This window comes from Falco peregrinus, chromosome 6 (genome assembly GCF_023634155.1).
Source record: "Falco peregrinus isolate bFalPer1 chromosome 6, bFalPer1.pri, whole genome shotgun sequence".
NCBI classification, from domain to species: Eukaryota; Metazoa; Chordata; class Aves; order Falconiformes; family Falconidae; genus Falco; species Falco peregrinus.
Genome location: NC_073726.1, coordinates 36,686,030 through 36,702,334, shown reverse-complemented (window position 1 = coordinate 36,702,334; position 16,305 = coordinate 36,686,030). Strand labels below are relative to the sequence as shown.

At 41.5% G+C, this 16,305-nt stretch overlaps 1 protein-coding gene across 3 annotated transcripts in view; it reads right to left on the bottom strand.

The window, feature by feature from the left end:
- The window catches only part of CPM (carboxypeptidase M), a 33,044-nt gene that overhangs the window by 4,384 nt on the left and 12,355 nt on the right, over positions 1-16,305 (bottom strand). For 2 of the 3 annotated variants that reach the window (XM_055807403.1, XM_055807402.1), the window contains exon 3: positions 1,290-1,462. In XM_055807403.1, coding sequence (XP_055663378.1) covers positions 1,290-1,462 — 173 coding nt within the window. Of the gene's footprint in view, positions 1-1,289; positions 1,463-9,458; positions 9,557-16,305 lie in introns of all 3 variants that reach the window. The other variant, XM_055807401.1, reaches the window with a different exon arrangement.

Here is a 16,305-nt window from a genome sequence, read left to right as displayed (position 1 = left end):
GTATTTCAGGTGGGAACAGTGAAGAATATTTAACGTGCGTATAGTACGCACACACCTACATGTGAACTAGAAAAACCTAGGCCAGATAAGAACGTATGTGCTTTTCCCACTTGTATCGAAGACCAAGGTAACTACCGGGTGGCTGTATCCCTTGTACTGCTGTCACACAGCAAAAATCCTGACTCAACACAGGATGCATCCTCTTCTCCCCGTACCTGAAGGTCTAGCCTGTGCAAACACTTTCTTTCTTTTTCACTCAGGTCAGTACAAGAGCAGACAGGGTGTTTAGTGTCAGCTGTGATAGTTTTTAAATTCTCTTATTTAAACTGTGTTCATTTGACAGTGAGAGGATAAAAAATACCACCCTCCGTAAAAGTCCTATAGTCCTATCTGTTTGCTGAGGAATAAATTTCTTTCCTAATAAAAAGGAGGACCTACACTGGTCACCTCTTAGAGAACTAAACTACCTTTTCACTTGCTTCTGATGTTGCCATGGCCAGTGATTCAAGAGAGCTTCTAGCTCATGAGTTTGCTTTTTCTGCACATTCCAGCTTTATCCCTTTGGCATTTCTTCCCATTCTCTCACTCCCTCCTCTTCTTCCCTCTTCTAGCTTGTTAAAACTTTTCCTCCCCTTGCCTCTGCAATAGTTACATTAAAGAATGCAAAAGTAGCACATGATGCAACGCTAGATTACATTTTCTTCTGCGTAAGTTTTTTTTCCTAGCACTACTATTAATTAGCACAACACCTATTAGCACTATTTTTTCCTAGCACTGCTATTAGCAGAGCACATAAGCAAGCTCTGCTTGCATAACTCCTTCCTCTTACTAGACCTGCATTCAACATGATCTTTAAACACATTTCTAGAAGTCCATTCAACAAGCTTATACACACCTTTTTCTCATTAAAAATGGTTACAGAGTTCTCCAATTGAAATAGGTCCCTGTGGGTGGAGTTTTCCTTCTTTTTTTTGTAGCACCCTAAAGGTCTAAATAGGTAATCGTGCTTCTATTCACAGTCTGAGTCTCCTGCCTAAAAGGTTAGGTCATTACACCATTCTGATCAATTTTCTCTAGCCCCACCACATATAAACACCAGTCTGACTCAGTCTTCCATAAACTCCGTGCTGTCACACTGTGTCTTCAGCCACAGCACCAGCCAAAATTAGCCCTAACACATCCTCTAGGCTATCGTCTCCACCAAGTATGATTCAGTCTCTTGGCTATCTCAAATTATTACTCCCCACTCATTTCCTTTACCTGCTCCCACCCTCCTAAGCCACCCTTACCTTCCTTGTGTGTAATAACAATCAGGCACTTTTGTAGCTTCAAATCCATCAGGATTCATTGTTGGCATGATATGAATCCGGGTATTATTGAGTAACCGGGTAATAACTGGGTCACGTCTATAGCTGGTCACCAGGAAGTCTATCAAATGCAGCAGCATTTCTCTCCCAACAGTCTGTATAAGGAAGCAAAGATTTTATTTTAAGTCTGCTATAGAGGAAGAAGGGGGGAAAAAACAAGACCCACCACCTTGCACTCACACGTTTTTCATACTGGATTACACAGACATATAAGGCATACAAGAGTATTTTGGTCAACGCTGTTTTGTTTTATGCTCTTCCCCCAAATATATGTAAAGTAATTTAATAGATGAAAGTAGTCACTGAACGATTTTAAACCCAGATCAACCAGAGCTTTTTTCGTAATGGGAAACTGACTGTGTCAGCTGCACTGCTTAACTCTGCATGGCTAAGGCATAGCCTTATTAAAAACTAAAACTGCACAGGCTGCCTGTTAAAGATCACGCGCGCCTGGAAACGCATCACTGCGCTACCTCAGTTGCGCTGCAGAGTGACAGCTCTGTGCTGATGCCCAAGGGACCCTGGGCCCTGCACATAAGCGTCAGTGCCGTGCATCACCACTTGGCAGTGATGGTTCAGAAGGAAGGAAGGAGACACCTTCCATGTCTTCCAGGGTGCTGCAGAGCAGGATGTTTTCTTGTTGATCCCCTTTTATAGGAAGTTAACTTTAAGACAGGATCAGGAGAGGCCCCATAAACGCTTCTGTTACATTGCTTTATTTTAATGCCGTGACCACAGGCGCTGAGGAAACCAAACCAAACCGGTACATATAAATCCTTAGAAAAAAAGAGGTAAGGACATTTGGATGCAGACTTTAGATCAAGGAAAGCAGTGGCAGAGAAAAAGCTAAATACATATTTTTGTTTATGTAGAGTTTGGGCAGGTCGTGAAAGCTGGCAGGACATCTCCCTTTAGTCTACTCCATGAGATTTCAGGCAAAATAGTGGCAAGTTCCAGCTCCAGTGAGTTAAGAACAACCCTGTCCTACCCCAGAAACCACTAGCAGTGTTCGCTAGACCATACTTTCCAGGAGCATTTTCTGCACCACTGTGACCCCCGCCTCAAGGGCGCTGTGGGGTTCCTAAGCCATGGCTGCTGTGGGAACAAATCAAGACTTGCAACTAGATGTTCTCTGGAGATAGCTTATCTCTGAGATCAAAGCCTGGTAAATCACTGCAGGCTCTAATTCAGAGCTACAGTGTTTCAGTATCTTATAGAATGAGTCTTGCACCACTGAAGTGGAAATACTGCAAAGAATTTTTTTTTTTTTTTCTATGGAGGGGAACATGGGGTGGCATTACTGGATGAACCTGATGTCATAGATAAACATCTTGCTTTCAGACTGGTACACGCTAAGGTAAGAGGTAGGTGAAACCAGGCAGGGGAAGAGAAATATTTCTCCACAGGCATTTGCTGCACTAGTAATTTGTTGAATTTTCACACTGGTGCATTTTAAGTGGCAAACTGTGCTCTGGGTGTTAAACAGGAACACAGGCACCATCCAGCAGGAGCTCTGCCTGCAGGAGCTGGGTTGGTACCTGATGAGGCAAGGAGGGCTGGGTGTAGCTGCTGTTCAGGTCGGTAGCAAACTATGTCTTGCCAGTTAGCTGGCAATTGCTGTTTATTGCAGGAGAAGCAAACAAGCAAACGACATAGTGCCAAATATGATTCCGCTAAGCTACGGACCACACCGTTCTAAGTATCACACTTGAAGGCAACCAAGTACAAACAAAATGCTGTTCATACAGGGAAAAAGAAGGATCTCTTCCCACCCTGCCCCCCAGCAGATTTGTTCCCAAGTTTTCTAACCTTTGCCTGTCAGCTCCTTCCGGTCACCTGCAGCCACCATCCAGGAATCTCCTACATGAAGCTGCTTTACACAAATACATATACTGTGCCCAGAATTAGGCGGTTCTTTTTCTAGATACTACAGCAAACGGGCTTTGAAAAGAGGGGAAAAGGTACTTAATTTCCTCCATTGCCAGTAGCTTTCAGAGCAGCACCTGAGTACATGAAAGCATACTGCTCTGCAGGTTTGATAAATTTTCTCTGTGAAATTTAAGAAGGGATGCAACAGAACCTGTTTTGTACAGGCAGCTCAGTTCCAACTCCGGGTGATAAGGCATCTTGGGAAGCACGTGGAGCAGGGAAGGGGGGTAAAAGGAAGGGAGAGAAGTCAGCCAAATCATGGCCCTGGGCATAAGAGATAAAGCTAGCAGACTCAGAAGCATCAAGAGCAGGCCTACCACAGAGACAGCTAAACTACAGACAAGACTGGACTGTTCCCTGGAGAAACTGGGGAAGTACCTCTGCTCATACTGTACTTCTCAGTGCCTAACAAAAAGAAATCCAGAAAAGAAAGGGCATAGAAGCAAGAACAAGAAGGGGAAAACAGATAAAGCAGAGCAACAAGAGAAAGTCGTGCAAAAGGACAACGTTTATAAAGAATGGGAGACAGCCAGTTTTCCAAAGATGACATTCTTTGTACTTAAAAGTTAAACCCGGACTTACATATACAGTATCTTAAAAACTAACGCTATTTTGTAAGATTCCTTGTATAGCTATTGTTGTACCTGAGTATTTAGTACATTTTAAAAAACCAGCTAATCTCTATCACAGAGAGTTGGTACTTTGATCACTGCCCAGTGGGGGAAGTGTATTTATTACCGCTCCATTTTGGTGGGATGACAGAGGGGTGGTTTCACTTTGGTCCAGAGTGCCTTGCATTTCTTGAGAAAGCACAGCTGGAGGTCTTTGAGGGGAAGGTAAGGGAAAGTTTTTTGTTTCTAGAAAAGTATAGCTCAAGTTTTGATCAAGCCCTTGGAAGGCATCTGCTGCCCGGCCAAGCTTTACCATGTTACTAGAGGGGTCAGCAGTACCTGTGGACAAAAGTTATGAGACATTTATTTTCACTTTAGAGCTTCAAATAAAGGATCCAGACACAGCGGAGGTAGGTTGCTGGCAGCAAAGTCAAGGGCAGACACTTGAACTTGCCTCTAGTGTAGTATGAAGATGTAGAGCCTTTATGTGCTCTAGGGCTTTGAGAAGACATGAAGAATATTTGGTTTTATTGCAGTATCCCAAGGGCAATGCCCAGGTGCCTTGTTTTGCTGTAGCTCAGATGAGGGGTGACACAAAAGCGAAGGCAAACCCTTTCTCCCCCCTCTAGAATACAGTTAGACATTAAGTTTCTCTGTGCACTTTCAGCTGACAGTTCCGTTGTGTGCCCCAAAGGGAGAAAGTCAGCAGGCCTTCAGTGATCCTCAGGGGAAATCCCAAATGAAGATGCATACATGTGTCAGGGCACGGATCAACACAGCAGAAATGGGTGCGACTGCTGTTTCTACAGACATACACCTCACACTTCTCAACTATCGCTTCTGGCATGGCCGGGTCAGCACCCTGCTCAGCTATGAAGGGCTTACTCAAGAAGCCCTAGCAGCAGCCAGTTAAAAGATTAAGGTTAGCTGCAGTTTCACCTGCACCGTAACATTTTACCACAGCACCCCTTTTTTTAAAAACATTTTTGTTACCATATGATAGAGACCTAATACCACAGGACTATGGGTGGATAGACTCTGCCCATTTTTATCATGAAAATTATTTCCTTAAACGTGGCCTGGTTTTTAGGTTGAACTATGTTGAAAGTAAGATCCAAACCATCAGGTAGGACCTGTTTCAGAGCAACATGGTCTTGCCAGTCTCCTTGCTCCAGCCCCGGCTGCTCTACAGACCTAGCACAGCATACTAGGCACAACCCCACCTAAGGAAGTGGAGTTACAGCAGGGAAACTGATAGTCCAGCCTGGTGTACCACTTAAATACCACACTTACCAGGTGTTCTTTTTTAACACTTGTACAGTGTTAGTTATTACATGCTGCTGTGACACACCCCACTGTGTTTGTCCTTTACTAAAATAAACCAGTGTTAAAGCAAACTCTTTGTGCGCATAACCATTTATTTCTGTAGCGGCAATCACTATGGAAATATGAGAGCCATCACATGTATGACCAAGAATTGCAGTTCTTTGGTTTATCACTGAAGGGAATTGCAACATAAAGCCTGCTTTTGGACTAGTAACTGGCATAAGATATTCCCACCTGGACAAATTCCACAGGCTTCTCAGCACAGGCTCTACCTGGCAGAGAAATGGATCACTTTTCACCCCCACTCTTCTGAGTGGGAAAAGAAAGATAAAGGTAACTGGGGTGAGGCAGCAGCTGTACCAGTGTTGATAGAGAGCTCAGCAGCATCCAGTTTTGGGGTTTTTTTTTTGGTTTTTTGGGTTTTTTTAAGCCTGTTCTTAGCAAATAGATTTGATTGCTTTGCATTTTGAAGTCTCTGATGCTTCTGACCTTTACATCACATCACCTGGTACTGAAGCCAGGTGGAAAATAGTTCACTATACAAGAAACACTTTTTTTATTCTTTTTCTAGAGCACATAATTGTTTCCCTGCCATGCCACTTCCATACTGTGTTGCACAGTACAAAGGATATTGAAATATGTGCCGAAAATTCCTTACAGCAGATTGTGTAGTATGTGGACACAACTCTTTCTGCCCAACCCAGTGATTAAAAAAAGTGCCTTTTTTTGATGGCATTTTGATAGTGTAAATGCAGCTTCCATTTGTTGGTTGTTATTTTTTTTTTTAATGACAGGGAGAAATTCTACACAAGACTCATTAGTTTGGTGTTTGGTTTCTTTTTGAACTCCAGTTATATTGAACACAAATAAGCCTACCCCGGTCCTCAGTCACCCAGGCACTAATAAATCACCATATCTCAGGAGACCCTTCTGTGGATAGGACTACATCTATGATGACAGGGAAAATAGGGTCTAGTTGCTTTAACTTAAATCACAAAATAAGCCAGCAAGATAAATGCATCCTTTCATGCAGGCTAGCTCCAGACTATCAGTACAGGCTCAGCTTCACATAATAAAAGTGCAAAATACTATTACACTAAGAAAAGAAAGTGATCAGAAGTGGTTGATTTAGGAGAAGAGGGTTGCTAGCAGCATTACCATCCTGAGAAAGAGTTTATCTTGTGATGGCCCACTTACGCTACAGCAAGGTAATAGAGCCATATACTTTAATAAATTAAAGTGAACAAGCAGAAATGTACAGGTAGTTCACACTTTGTTCGACATGCTTTTCCCTTAAAGGGCTTCTGTTTAGGAACAGCCTTCTCATTAGAACCTATGGTTCAGTTGTGTAGCTTGGACTTAAGTCACTGGCACAGCTGGTCAAAAGATGATACTTCTGCTCCGTTTGTGACTTAGGAGTGTCTGGGGGTTTGATTGCGGTTGATGTTAAGCGGTATGAGCTCTTCCCCAGAGATGGAATGTGTGAGTGTACACGCTGAGGAAAAGTAAGAGTACGAGCCTGGGACAAGAGAGGCTGCTGCCTAATTCAGAATGACAGCTGCCCCAAAACAGCAGGCAACCTCCCCCCCCACCTTCCTCAGTGCAGACTTTATTAATTTTGCACAGGCTTATGCATTTTGTACCATTAGTAGTGCCATTTTGATTAAGTCTCACATAGCTGCAAGTGACTAATTATGAGTTTTAATTTGGTTTGGGTTACACAAGAAGTACTGCTAAAATGGTGTCCAACTTCATACAGGCACACAAAGAATGGAAAAGGCCTTTTGTTGCATCTCGGGATCTGGGGCAAAAGTTCACTCTATTTGGCAATAGTGATTATAAAATAAAATACTTTAAACCTTGGCTGGTCCTGTCTTCCAGTATTATGAAAAATAAACCTACTTAAGTAGATCTTTCCGGTTCTGAAAAAAATACTCTCCTCCTAATATTGTGTACTCATAATAATATAACTTCCCTGTTGGCCAGCTCTCCAAATAACCTGCGTTTTCATCCAGCAGCATGAGTGAACAGACTGCGCACATGTAATTCAGGCTCTACCACACCCCGCCCCCCCCCCCCCCCCCCCCCCCCCCCCCCAACTTCTAGCTTTCAGGAGCAGTCAGCCAGCTGAGACAAAACAGAAGTGTCATTTGTGTGATTGTGACAGGTTAGAAGGGCAGCATCACCAAACAACACCTGAGAACAGAACTTCTCACTTTGTACCATTTATGGAAAGCATCACTGAAGCATGAAAGACCTAGAGTAGATCAATGAAGACATAATGCCACAATTTTAATGTTATGGAACACTGTGGAACACAGATTGAAGATTTTTATACAGTTAGTGCAAAACTTATCTACTTAATGTATTATAGGGGTAGTCTAATCTTTCCCCAGTGACTAGTCCAGCAGAATCTTAGATTACAGGAAAAAATACTCAAGTTCTCGAATGCTTCTCTATACGAGGAATTCATTTCCTGCCATCTGAAATACATTTATGGTCAGATAGGAAAAACAAACGCCAACTGTGCGTTATATCCATACACAAAAAAACCCCAAACATAAGGCAAAGATCATCATGAGGGCCTGAAAAGGATGAATAGTTCTATTTCCAGAATCTTCCCTAGGTGCATGCTTGGTCTAATGAACAAGCTAGAACACAGTATGGTGTTCAGCACTATATGGTACCTAGGCAGCTCAAGGATCAACCCTGCTCAAACTCAGACACAGTCCCAGATACTTAGAAAAAAATTCTTGCCTTATTCCCTCACAAAGACAATATACAAATTTAGGTCCTAGGCAATGGTCCAGGTTGCCTGACATCCAGCAATTCCTGACCTTACAGACACATAACCAGTGTGTCTCTTCATGGTCAAGGTTCCTTGTGCATATCCGGCTGGGCAGTGATAATAGCAGGAGTGCTTTACTGTGGAGGTTTCAGTAGGAAGAGTCGCCAGCTGCAGTCCGGCGATACTTTTTTGTACTCTCAAATACTGGATTTGAGAGCCAGGTGATTCTGGAGGAGATCATATCCTGCTCTCCATCTCTTTCCCACCAAAGCTGGGTCATCTGTAGCCACAGGTTTGCAGTTCCCTTCAGCAGTCCGCAGGGACTCGTATGGACTCTCACTTCCTAGGCACCCTGGGCTGCCCTGCTGACACACACCAGGTTTTAGGAGTTGCAAACCCCATCCTGGGCATCCAGTAACACGTGCACCCATTTGAAACCATGAACCAGCTTCCTCCCACACAGACTTAAATTCCAAAGCAGTCAGACTCCCAGCAGCACTTTGAGCATGGCCACTGCCAAGCAAGGTGAAACTAGTCTAACTTGGGGAAAATACTTGGCACATACTGCTACAAGTGCCTGTAGGTGTGCTCACACATGATATTGTTAATAGTTTGTGATATGTTAAGCTTTATGCAGGATATACTTCCTGCTACATCTATTTTTCTTAGTTGTGGGAATTCAGTCCAGCATTTATATATATAAATTTTGCTGTTTCTGCTGAATTATTTATACTTCACATTAAAGGCTACATAGAAACATATTGTGTAGTTTAAACTTATCCTGAACATGACTCATATAAGCAGGTAAAGCTAAAGCTTAAGAATAAGGGAAATCGAAAGCAAGAAAAGATGATAGGGAAGAGTGAAGATTTGACTCTTTCCGTTCCAGATTAGTGTACTATACCAGGAAGGCTCATAAGCATCATTTTCTCCTTTATTATAAGTGGGCACTCTTACCAACACAAGTTAATTCTGAAATGGCTTTTTGTTTTGTACTCACTGTGTTCCTTAAGGTTCCCAAGAGAAATGTTCTTCTTTAAATTAACAACTTGATGCTTCACAGCAATTATTCAATCTTAGGATGTATTTGAAAAGTTCTATCAGTCATACTTCATGCCTAGGCAATAATAACATACAAGCAAACTACTGCTTCTGACTCATTGCCAGGAAACTTAAAGACTCTGGGTTTATTCACATGGAGAAGCCAAAGCTCTCTACTTAAGAGAGGTCTTAAGTGTAGGACCTTAGGATTCTTCACTGTGATGTAAGGCCTCCCAGAACGTTATTCTTGGCATTCCTCAAGAAATACACACATATTAGGTCCTCTCTGAGGTATGTCACACCTCAAGAATAAGTAGCACACACCTGAGAGAAGTTCACTCTAAACCTCCGGTAAGCATATTTGGTATAAATGACATTGCAAAAGTTGAAACGTACCTCATCCCCATGCATATTAGCAACATACTTGAACTCTGGAATGCCAATCTTATGATGGGTTGGAAACCTTCCCAGAACAAGAACCCACAGGTCTCTACCTTTAAGAGGGGAAGGGGAAAAGACAAGTTTTTAAACAAGCATAAAATCATAGAAACCTTAGAGAAAAAAAAAAAAAGATAAAAAGAGTTGGTCGTTAAGACCACTGCACAAATTCTTGTATTCCATTGCTATCCAGTCAGTCCTATATATATGGCATATCAGAGTAGACTGGTTTTTTTTTTAATCCTCTAAGTACTTGCTATATTAGTTACAAGAATAAGTGTGTTTTGCCTTTTGACCAAAAGTTTATAGTGAACCCTGCAATTTCAAAAGCTTTTAACTAGTGCTAGCAAACAGTTCGGAGTTTTTTTGTAACAACCATTTTTCAAGTCAAGTTTAGCAAGCAAGATCTTGTCAAGCAAAGTCAACAAGCAACTAAAGAGTATTTAAAATAAAAGACACTCTTCCCCTAAACACATTAGATCATAAGGATTTTCTGAAGTACATAAAAAAGTTTTCATTATCACAAATAAAGAGCATCTTTTTCGTATTAAAGACAACACAGGAAAGCTAAACACATTCATGAGTTACTGCTCAGAAAACAGATCCAGCTCTGCTCAGTATCAGAGACTTATTCCAAAAAAACCCCAAAAAACCCAGCAGGCAAAGAATTAATAGCTGCAGAAAGAGTATTAGTTAGGACCACTAAAGCCGCACAGGAAGCTGAACTTTAAGTAACAAAATAAACAAACAAATATTTTGGAAGTCCTCATTTTGGGGGGAGGGAGGGGGGCGGGCAAGGGAACAACACATTTTTTATTATTATTTTTAGTGATATTTTTAGTGTGGCATTTCAGATCTCATCTGCAAAACTATGCTTCCCACTAGCCTGCTCAATGAGATGGAGAGCTCTAGTTTCGGTAGATGGCAGCAATGAAACTGGACCAGTGCCCTAGTAACAGCAGTCACAGCCTATAGATTCCTGATGCCCAGACCCTGTGTGCATGCTGCCTGTCCCCACCTCTCACACAGGGCTTATTGGGACCCATGAGCTGTCTCGGAGGAGTCCAGCTGTCACAGGAAAGAAGAACATAGGTGCTGCTATAGACAGTACTATAAAAAGCATTATTTCCTAAAATCTTTGTGGATCACCAGATCTGCAGTAAATAAACTCTGGAGCAGAACAATTTCCCAGTGGTAGAAGCCATGACCCTCGTGATACAGCTGCAGTGAGCTAGTCACATAGCTAGAAAAGAAAAACAAAAATGCTGTGGCAACTGTAGTATCTTCAGGAATGGGAGAAAAAAAAAAGTTGAAGAGGTCAGAAGGAACACTACAAGATGTGCTGAAACAGCTGCAAGACATGTAAAACTGAAGATAGTAGTTGCCTAACTAAATTCTTACTTAAACAGGTTCAATCAGAATCTCAGGCTTAGGATCAAGAAGCAACAAGACAGCACTGAGAGCAGACAGATTCAGCAAGGAATGGTCTCAGGATCCCTTCATTTTATACAGCTCCTCTAGAAGACATTGGTGTTCATATATCCATATGCTATGCACACAGCTGTGAGATGCTACTACTGACTCTTTCATTAGAAGACAGTGTGAACAAACAATCCACACTTAAAAATAAGTTCATGGTAAGTACTTTGTAGAGGAAGCTAGTTATTTAGCTTTGTTGTATGCAGAGCCACTCTTTCATTAGAAAAAGAAAATAGTTTGACTTCTGTAAGTCTAGACAAGTTACAGAGTGAAAAAACCAGATATGCTAGCTTTTAAGTACATCCTACTTCAAAAAGGAAGGAGGAAAACCATAAAACCCCGCCACCCTAGCCTTCTCCCCTCCAAAACTTCCAGGTATCCCTTCCAATCTCAACTACCCTGCAATTCTGTGAAAACAGATGACAAGTCTTGCTGCAGTAGTGTTAAGTTTTGAAGCGAAAAAATCCTAGCCATGAATAGAAGTAGCATGTTTTTTCATGATTAAGCATGGACAACAATCTCAATTTTCATCTCTGCAATGTGTCATCCTCTCCATGGTTGTATTCAGGAACAACCTGCAATGAAGTACCAGGGAAGTCCTTCCAGAATGCTCCTATAATTCTTTGTCCTTGTGCCCTCTTCAGCCATTCTGCCCCACTCCCCCTCCCTCTACTGGAAGGGAATTTGAGACATCCCTTCTTGGTTCCCAAGTGCTGCACCAAGAGGAACATACCTGCTTTACAACTGCAATTGCAGCCTTTCTCCCATAGCACAAACTTAAGATGACTACTACAAACCTACAACGTGCGGCTCCCCTAACGAGGGACTCATCAGACCAAGATGCAGTGCCAAAGAGCACATCTAACATCTAAAAGACAGTGGTGAAATTACAAGACTAACATAACAAAGGACCTATGTTCGAGACCTGATGGTGTCCCAGCCCTCTCCTAGATGGAAGTGGATACAGCTAAATTGTACAACACAGTTTTCTACACAGGAGGCATATGCCTTCTATAAGGTTATAAATTCATTCAGCCCTGGGACTGCCTGTTAACAGTGTGAGTACCAAGCACACAGGGCTTCAAAATGTCTGAGCCAACAGGTTCAGTGAATTATGTGTAAAAAGCCCTTTCACTACACGTGAAATAAGTGCTATTTAAAAGAAATAGCTTCCTCAAATTGTTGATTATTTCCTACACAAGCACAAAGTAGTGACCTAGAAGGCAAGACGGTTTAATATCCTGACCCTGCACTAAGCTAACCAATGTAATTCCTAAATTTATATTATCTTTCTGTACACAATTATTATCTAATATATAAAATAACCAATCACAGCAACCAAACAATATTGTAGTCCCTAGAACATGAAGCATCTTATCTCATCAATAACCAGGCATTAAGATTAGCCCCTGGTTTTATTTGAAAGGAAGCAGATCGCAAGGGCTATTTCAAATACTAGCAATGATGACATTCACATCTATTACATCAAGTTTTTTTTTGAACATCTTATGAGCCAATGTAGAACAGTGCCGTATTCTTTAGCCACTTCCCCATAGCAGCACTAGCACTGATTCAGTACTATACATACACTAAAGCAACAAGATTCTAAGTACAGCTAAAACGCTACAGTTATTTCTGTTATTTAAGACTTTCTACAGATGATACTGTAGTCCCATTTCTAGTGCCTTGCCATCAGCAGTGCTCATTCCTGCTGCTATCACTGCAAAATTGCACTCATGGGAAACACAAGGAAGAGCTAAGTATAGACCTAGCATTAAGTACGGATTTAAATTGGTCTTTCCAGCATTAGTGTTTAGACTGTTTATAGTTTGTGTGCGGGCCATCTAAATGATAAACACTCCCATGAACTGAGACACCAATTATTTCCTGGCATTTCCAGCTTGTGAGAAGTATTAAACCTACCATTAACAATTAAAATAAATTCTTGGGTCTGCTCAGCCTGCAGTACTGGATAGTGTACCTATGAAGGATGATGTAAGATTTCTTTCCGTGCAGCAGTAATTTACTGCATATAAAAAGATTCAGCATATAGAGAGTTTCCTTTAATCAGTTAGGCTTAGATAACTCAGCTTTTGTACCTGAAGTAAACAGCTAAGCTACATCCCATGCTTCGAATCAACTCAATGTATATCAAAAAGCCATTTCTCATTGTCAGACTAGAACCAACTTGAAATACAGTTCACTAATCAGTTGAAGCAATCAAGACAAACGTGTGTTTCTAACTGTGTCTCTCAGGACAAGTAACAAGACTTGTATTGGAACAGAGCCAGACCACACAACTTTTAGTAGAACGAGCAGTCTTTTTTAAAGTTCTTCTAGCATTGCCACAGTTCATGCCATAGTAATGGTTTTCTGAACAGATCTACAAAAACTGGGAATTAAGATGGAGAATTGAAACCGATTTCCAGATCTAGTGGGAAAGAAACCAAATCAATTTGTAGAAGTTTCAGTCTGGATTGCCCTCCCTGGTTTGTTTTGTTCTGAAATGTATTTCTACTTTTCTTCACTTTGTTCTTTACAGCTTCATTTACGAAAAATAATGGCTGTCATTTCCAAGAAAGTTATGGCTACAAAATGAAGTGACTGGGCAACGCACCAGACCCACTCTCAGTACTGCTCAGGCTAGGCCACTGATACAAAAGTTCATGGAGGTCCACTTTGACCCAGAAAAAGAAACAGGCTGACTATAGTCCTCCTGGACTGGCTGTGTGTTGCACACTGACTCATGGATAGGAACTGCAGTGATGCTGATCCATGTTGAGACAGTCTCTACCTAGAAAGGTGCAGGACAGAGAGAAGAGGAAGAAAGGCTGACTCTTACACTAATGCAAGGTCCCAGAACAATTTAATCATAAACAATCACAGAATCATAGAACAGCCCAGGCTGGAAGGGACCTCAAAAGATCATCTGGTCCAAACGCTTTCATGGGAGGATGAGCCTAGAGGAGATTATTGAGCACTCTGTCCCATTGCATCTTGAAAACCTCCAGCGATGGGGATTCTGTTACATCCCTGGGGATTCTTTCCTCCAGGAAGGAGAGCCTGAACTCCAGTCTTTCCTCACAGGGCAGGTTCTCCAGCCCTTTGATCATCTTCATGCCCCTGCTTTGGGCCCTCTCCAATTTGTTCACACCTTTCTTGAACTGTGGGGACCTGAACTGGACACAGCACTCCAGGTGCAGCCCGACAAGCACCATGCAGGGTGGTATGATCACATCTTTATCTCTGCTACTAACACCTCTGCCAGTGCAGCCCAGGATCTGATTTGCCTTTGTTGCAGCAGCAGCACACTGCTGACTCATGTTGAGCTTGTTGTCCACTGGGACCCCCCAGGTCTCTTCCAGCAAGGCTGCTCCCCAACCACACAGATCCTAGCCTGTACTGGGCTCTTTGGTTATTCTTTCCTAGTCTTTGTCAAACTTCATACTGTTCTTGCTAGTCCACTCTTCCAGCTTGTCCAGGTCTCTCTAAGATGGTTTACCCTTCTGACTTGTCCACCTTACCACTCAGTTTGGTATCATCATCAAACATGGCGACAATGTTTTCAATCCTATTGTCCAGATCATTTATGAAGCTGTGGAACAGTGTTGATCTCTGGGGACCCCACTTGTGAAAGGCTGTCAGCTTGAGTAAAAATCATTACCATCCTCTGAGTGTGGTCTGTTAGCCAGTTTCCCACCTATCTCCAGGCCACCTATCCAATCTGTACCTTGACAGTTTGTCCAGGAGAAGGCTGTGGGAAACAGCGTCAGAAACAGTTTAGAGCACTGAACATAGCTTGTTCTGACACTGGCTAGAAAATTTATTTATTTAGATGTCTAAATCCAAGCCTCAGATATGAATCTACTTGGATCCATCTGTTACCTATAAAATGCATAAAGCTAGATTGTGAAAAAAGACATTGTACCAAATCAACATAATGACCTCAAAAAATTCACTTTTGAGATTTGATGCAAGCCACAACAATTTATTTCATATCCTCTTCCTTAAAACTTACTAATTTTTACTCTTACTTATCCCATGTTTGGCAACAAACTCTACAGGTCAAGTAGCATATTATCAGGGTAGTGTGCATATTAACCAGAAAGATGTGGCCCTAAGCTGTAAGGAAGGCCACTTAGTAGTAAGAAAAGATAGAGAAGTTGAATAGAAAGTGTAAACTACTTAAAAGCTTTGTCATTATTTTTCAGATTGTTATTGCATTTCCCTAACTGCATTTGGCAACATATTCTGCTGTGTCTTGGGATACTCCATCCTCACTGGCTACTTGTAATACTAGTGTAAATCTACATTATTTCAGCAGTCCTGAGAACTTAGCCTATTAGGGTTTTCTTCTATCATGCTCCATACAAGCTTCTAAAATGTATGCTCTGACCCCCAAAGCATACAATCAAAGCACTGCAAAATAAGAAGGGGGACCAGAAAGACAAGGTTTTATTCAAGAGAATGAAACAGGGTGGTGGCTATGCTTTAGGCATAGCTTGTGTCAATCATGTTCAAATCTAGTATAAGCAGAAGAGCTTCAGCCTAGATTCTATGATGAGAACACCAAGTAACAGTAGTGAAATAAACATACCAGCTGATTTTTATAACAGCTTCCACTGCAAGAGCAACCACTACATAATTATGGTTTGACAGAAGAAAAAAATGATGCAAATAACTAGCATCTGCATTACTTATACAAAATATTGTGGGGAGACAGGGTGGCATGAGAGTCACTCCTTGATAAATTCCTCTGTAGATATACCACAATTCCCACATAATCTCTCATATGCTCTTTAATCTACTTTAACTATGCATACTATTACTGAAAACATTTCCCTAACTGCATTTGGCAACATATTGTGCTATTTCTTGGGATACTCCATCCTCACTGGCTACCTGTAATACTAGTGTAAATCTGCATTAGCTGCTACCATGCAAGATACTAAGGCATCTTTACAGTTTTCTTTTTATTGTAGAACTATGTCAGGGTATCCTCTCAGCTGCATCTGACACATTTTCTGATACTAAGTCAAACTATGCTTATTACTACATAAAGTTCCTTATATTGCAAGGAGAGATATATCAAGAAATCAATCCCAGCTTTATCACTAACTTTTAAATTACATTCATGGTAAGTCTGTTTCCATGCTAAAACAAACCATTCTTTGGCTTTTAGTTTTTCTGATCTGTACTAGTATTCCCTGCAAAGCTCTGTGCTGTGAGCATGTAACATAGGAGTACAATGCCACCCACATGCACGTACATAGGCAAGAAGGTAGAAATACAAAGATATTAAATACTTCCATAACTTAGTATCATA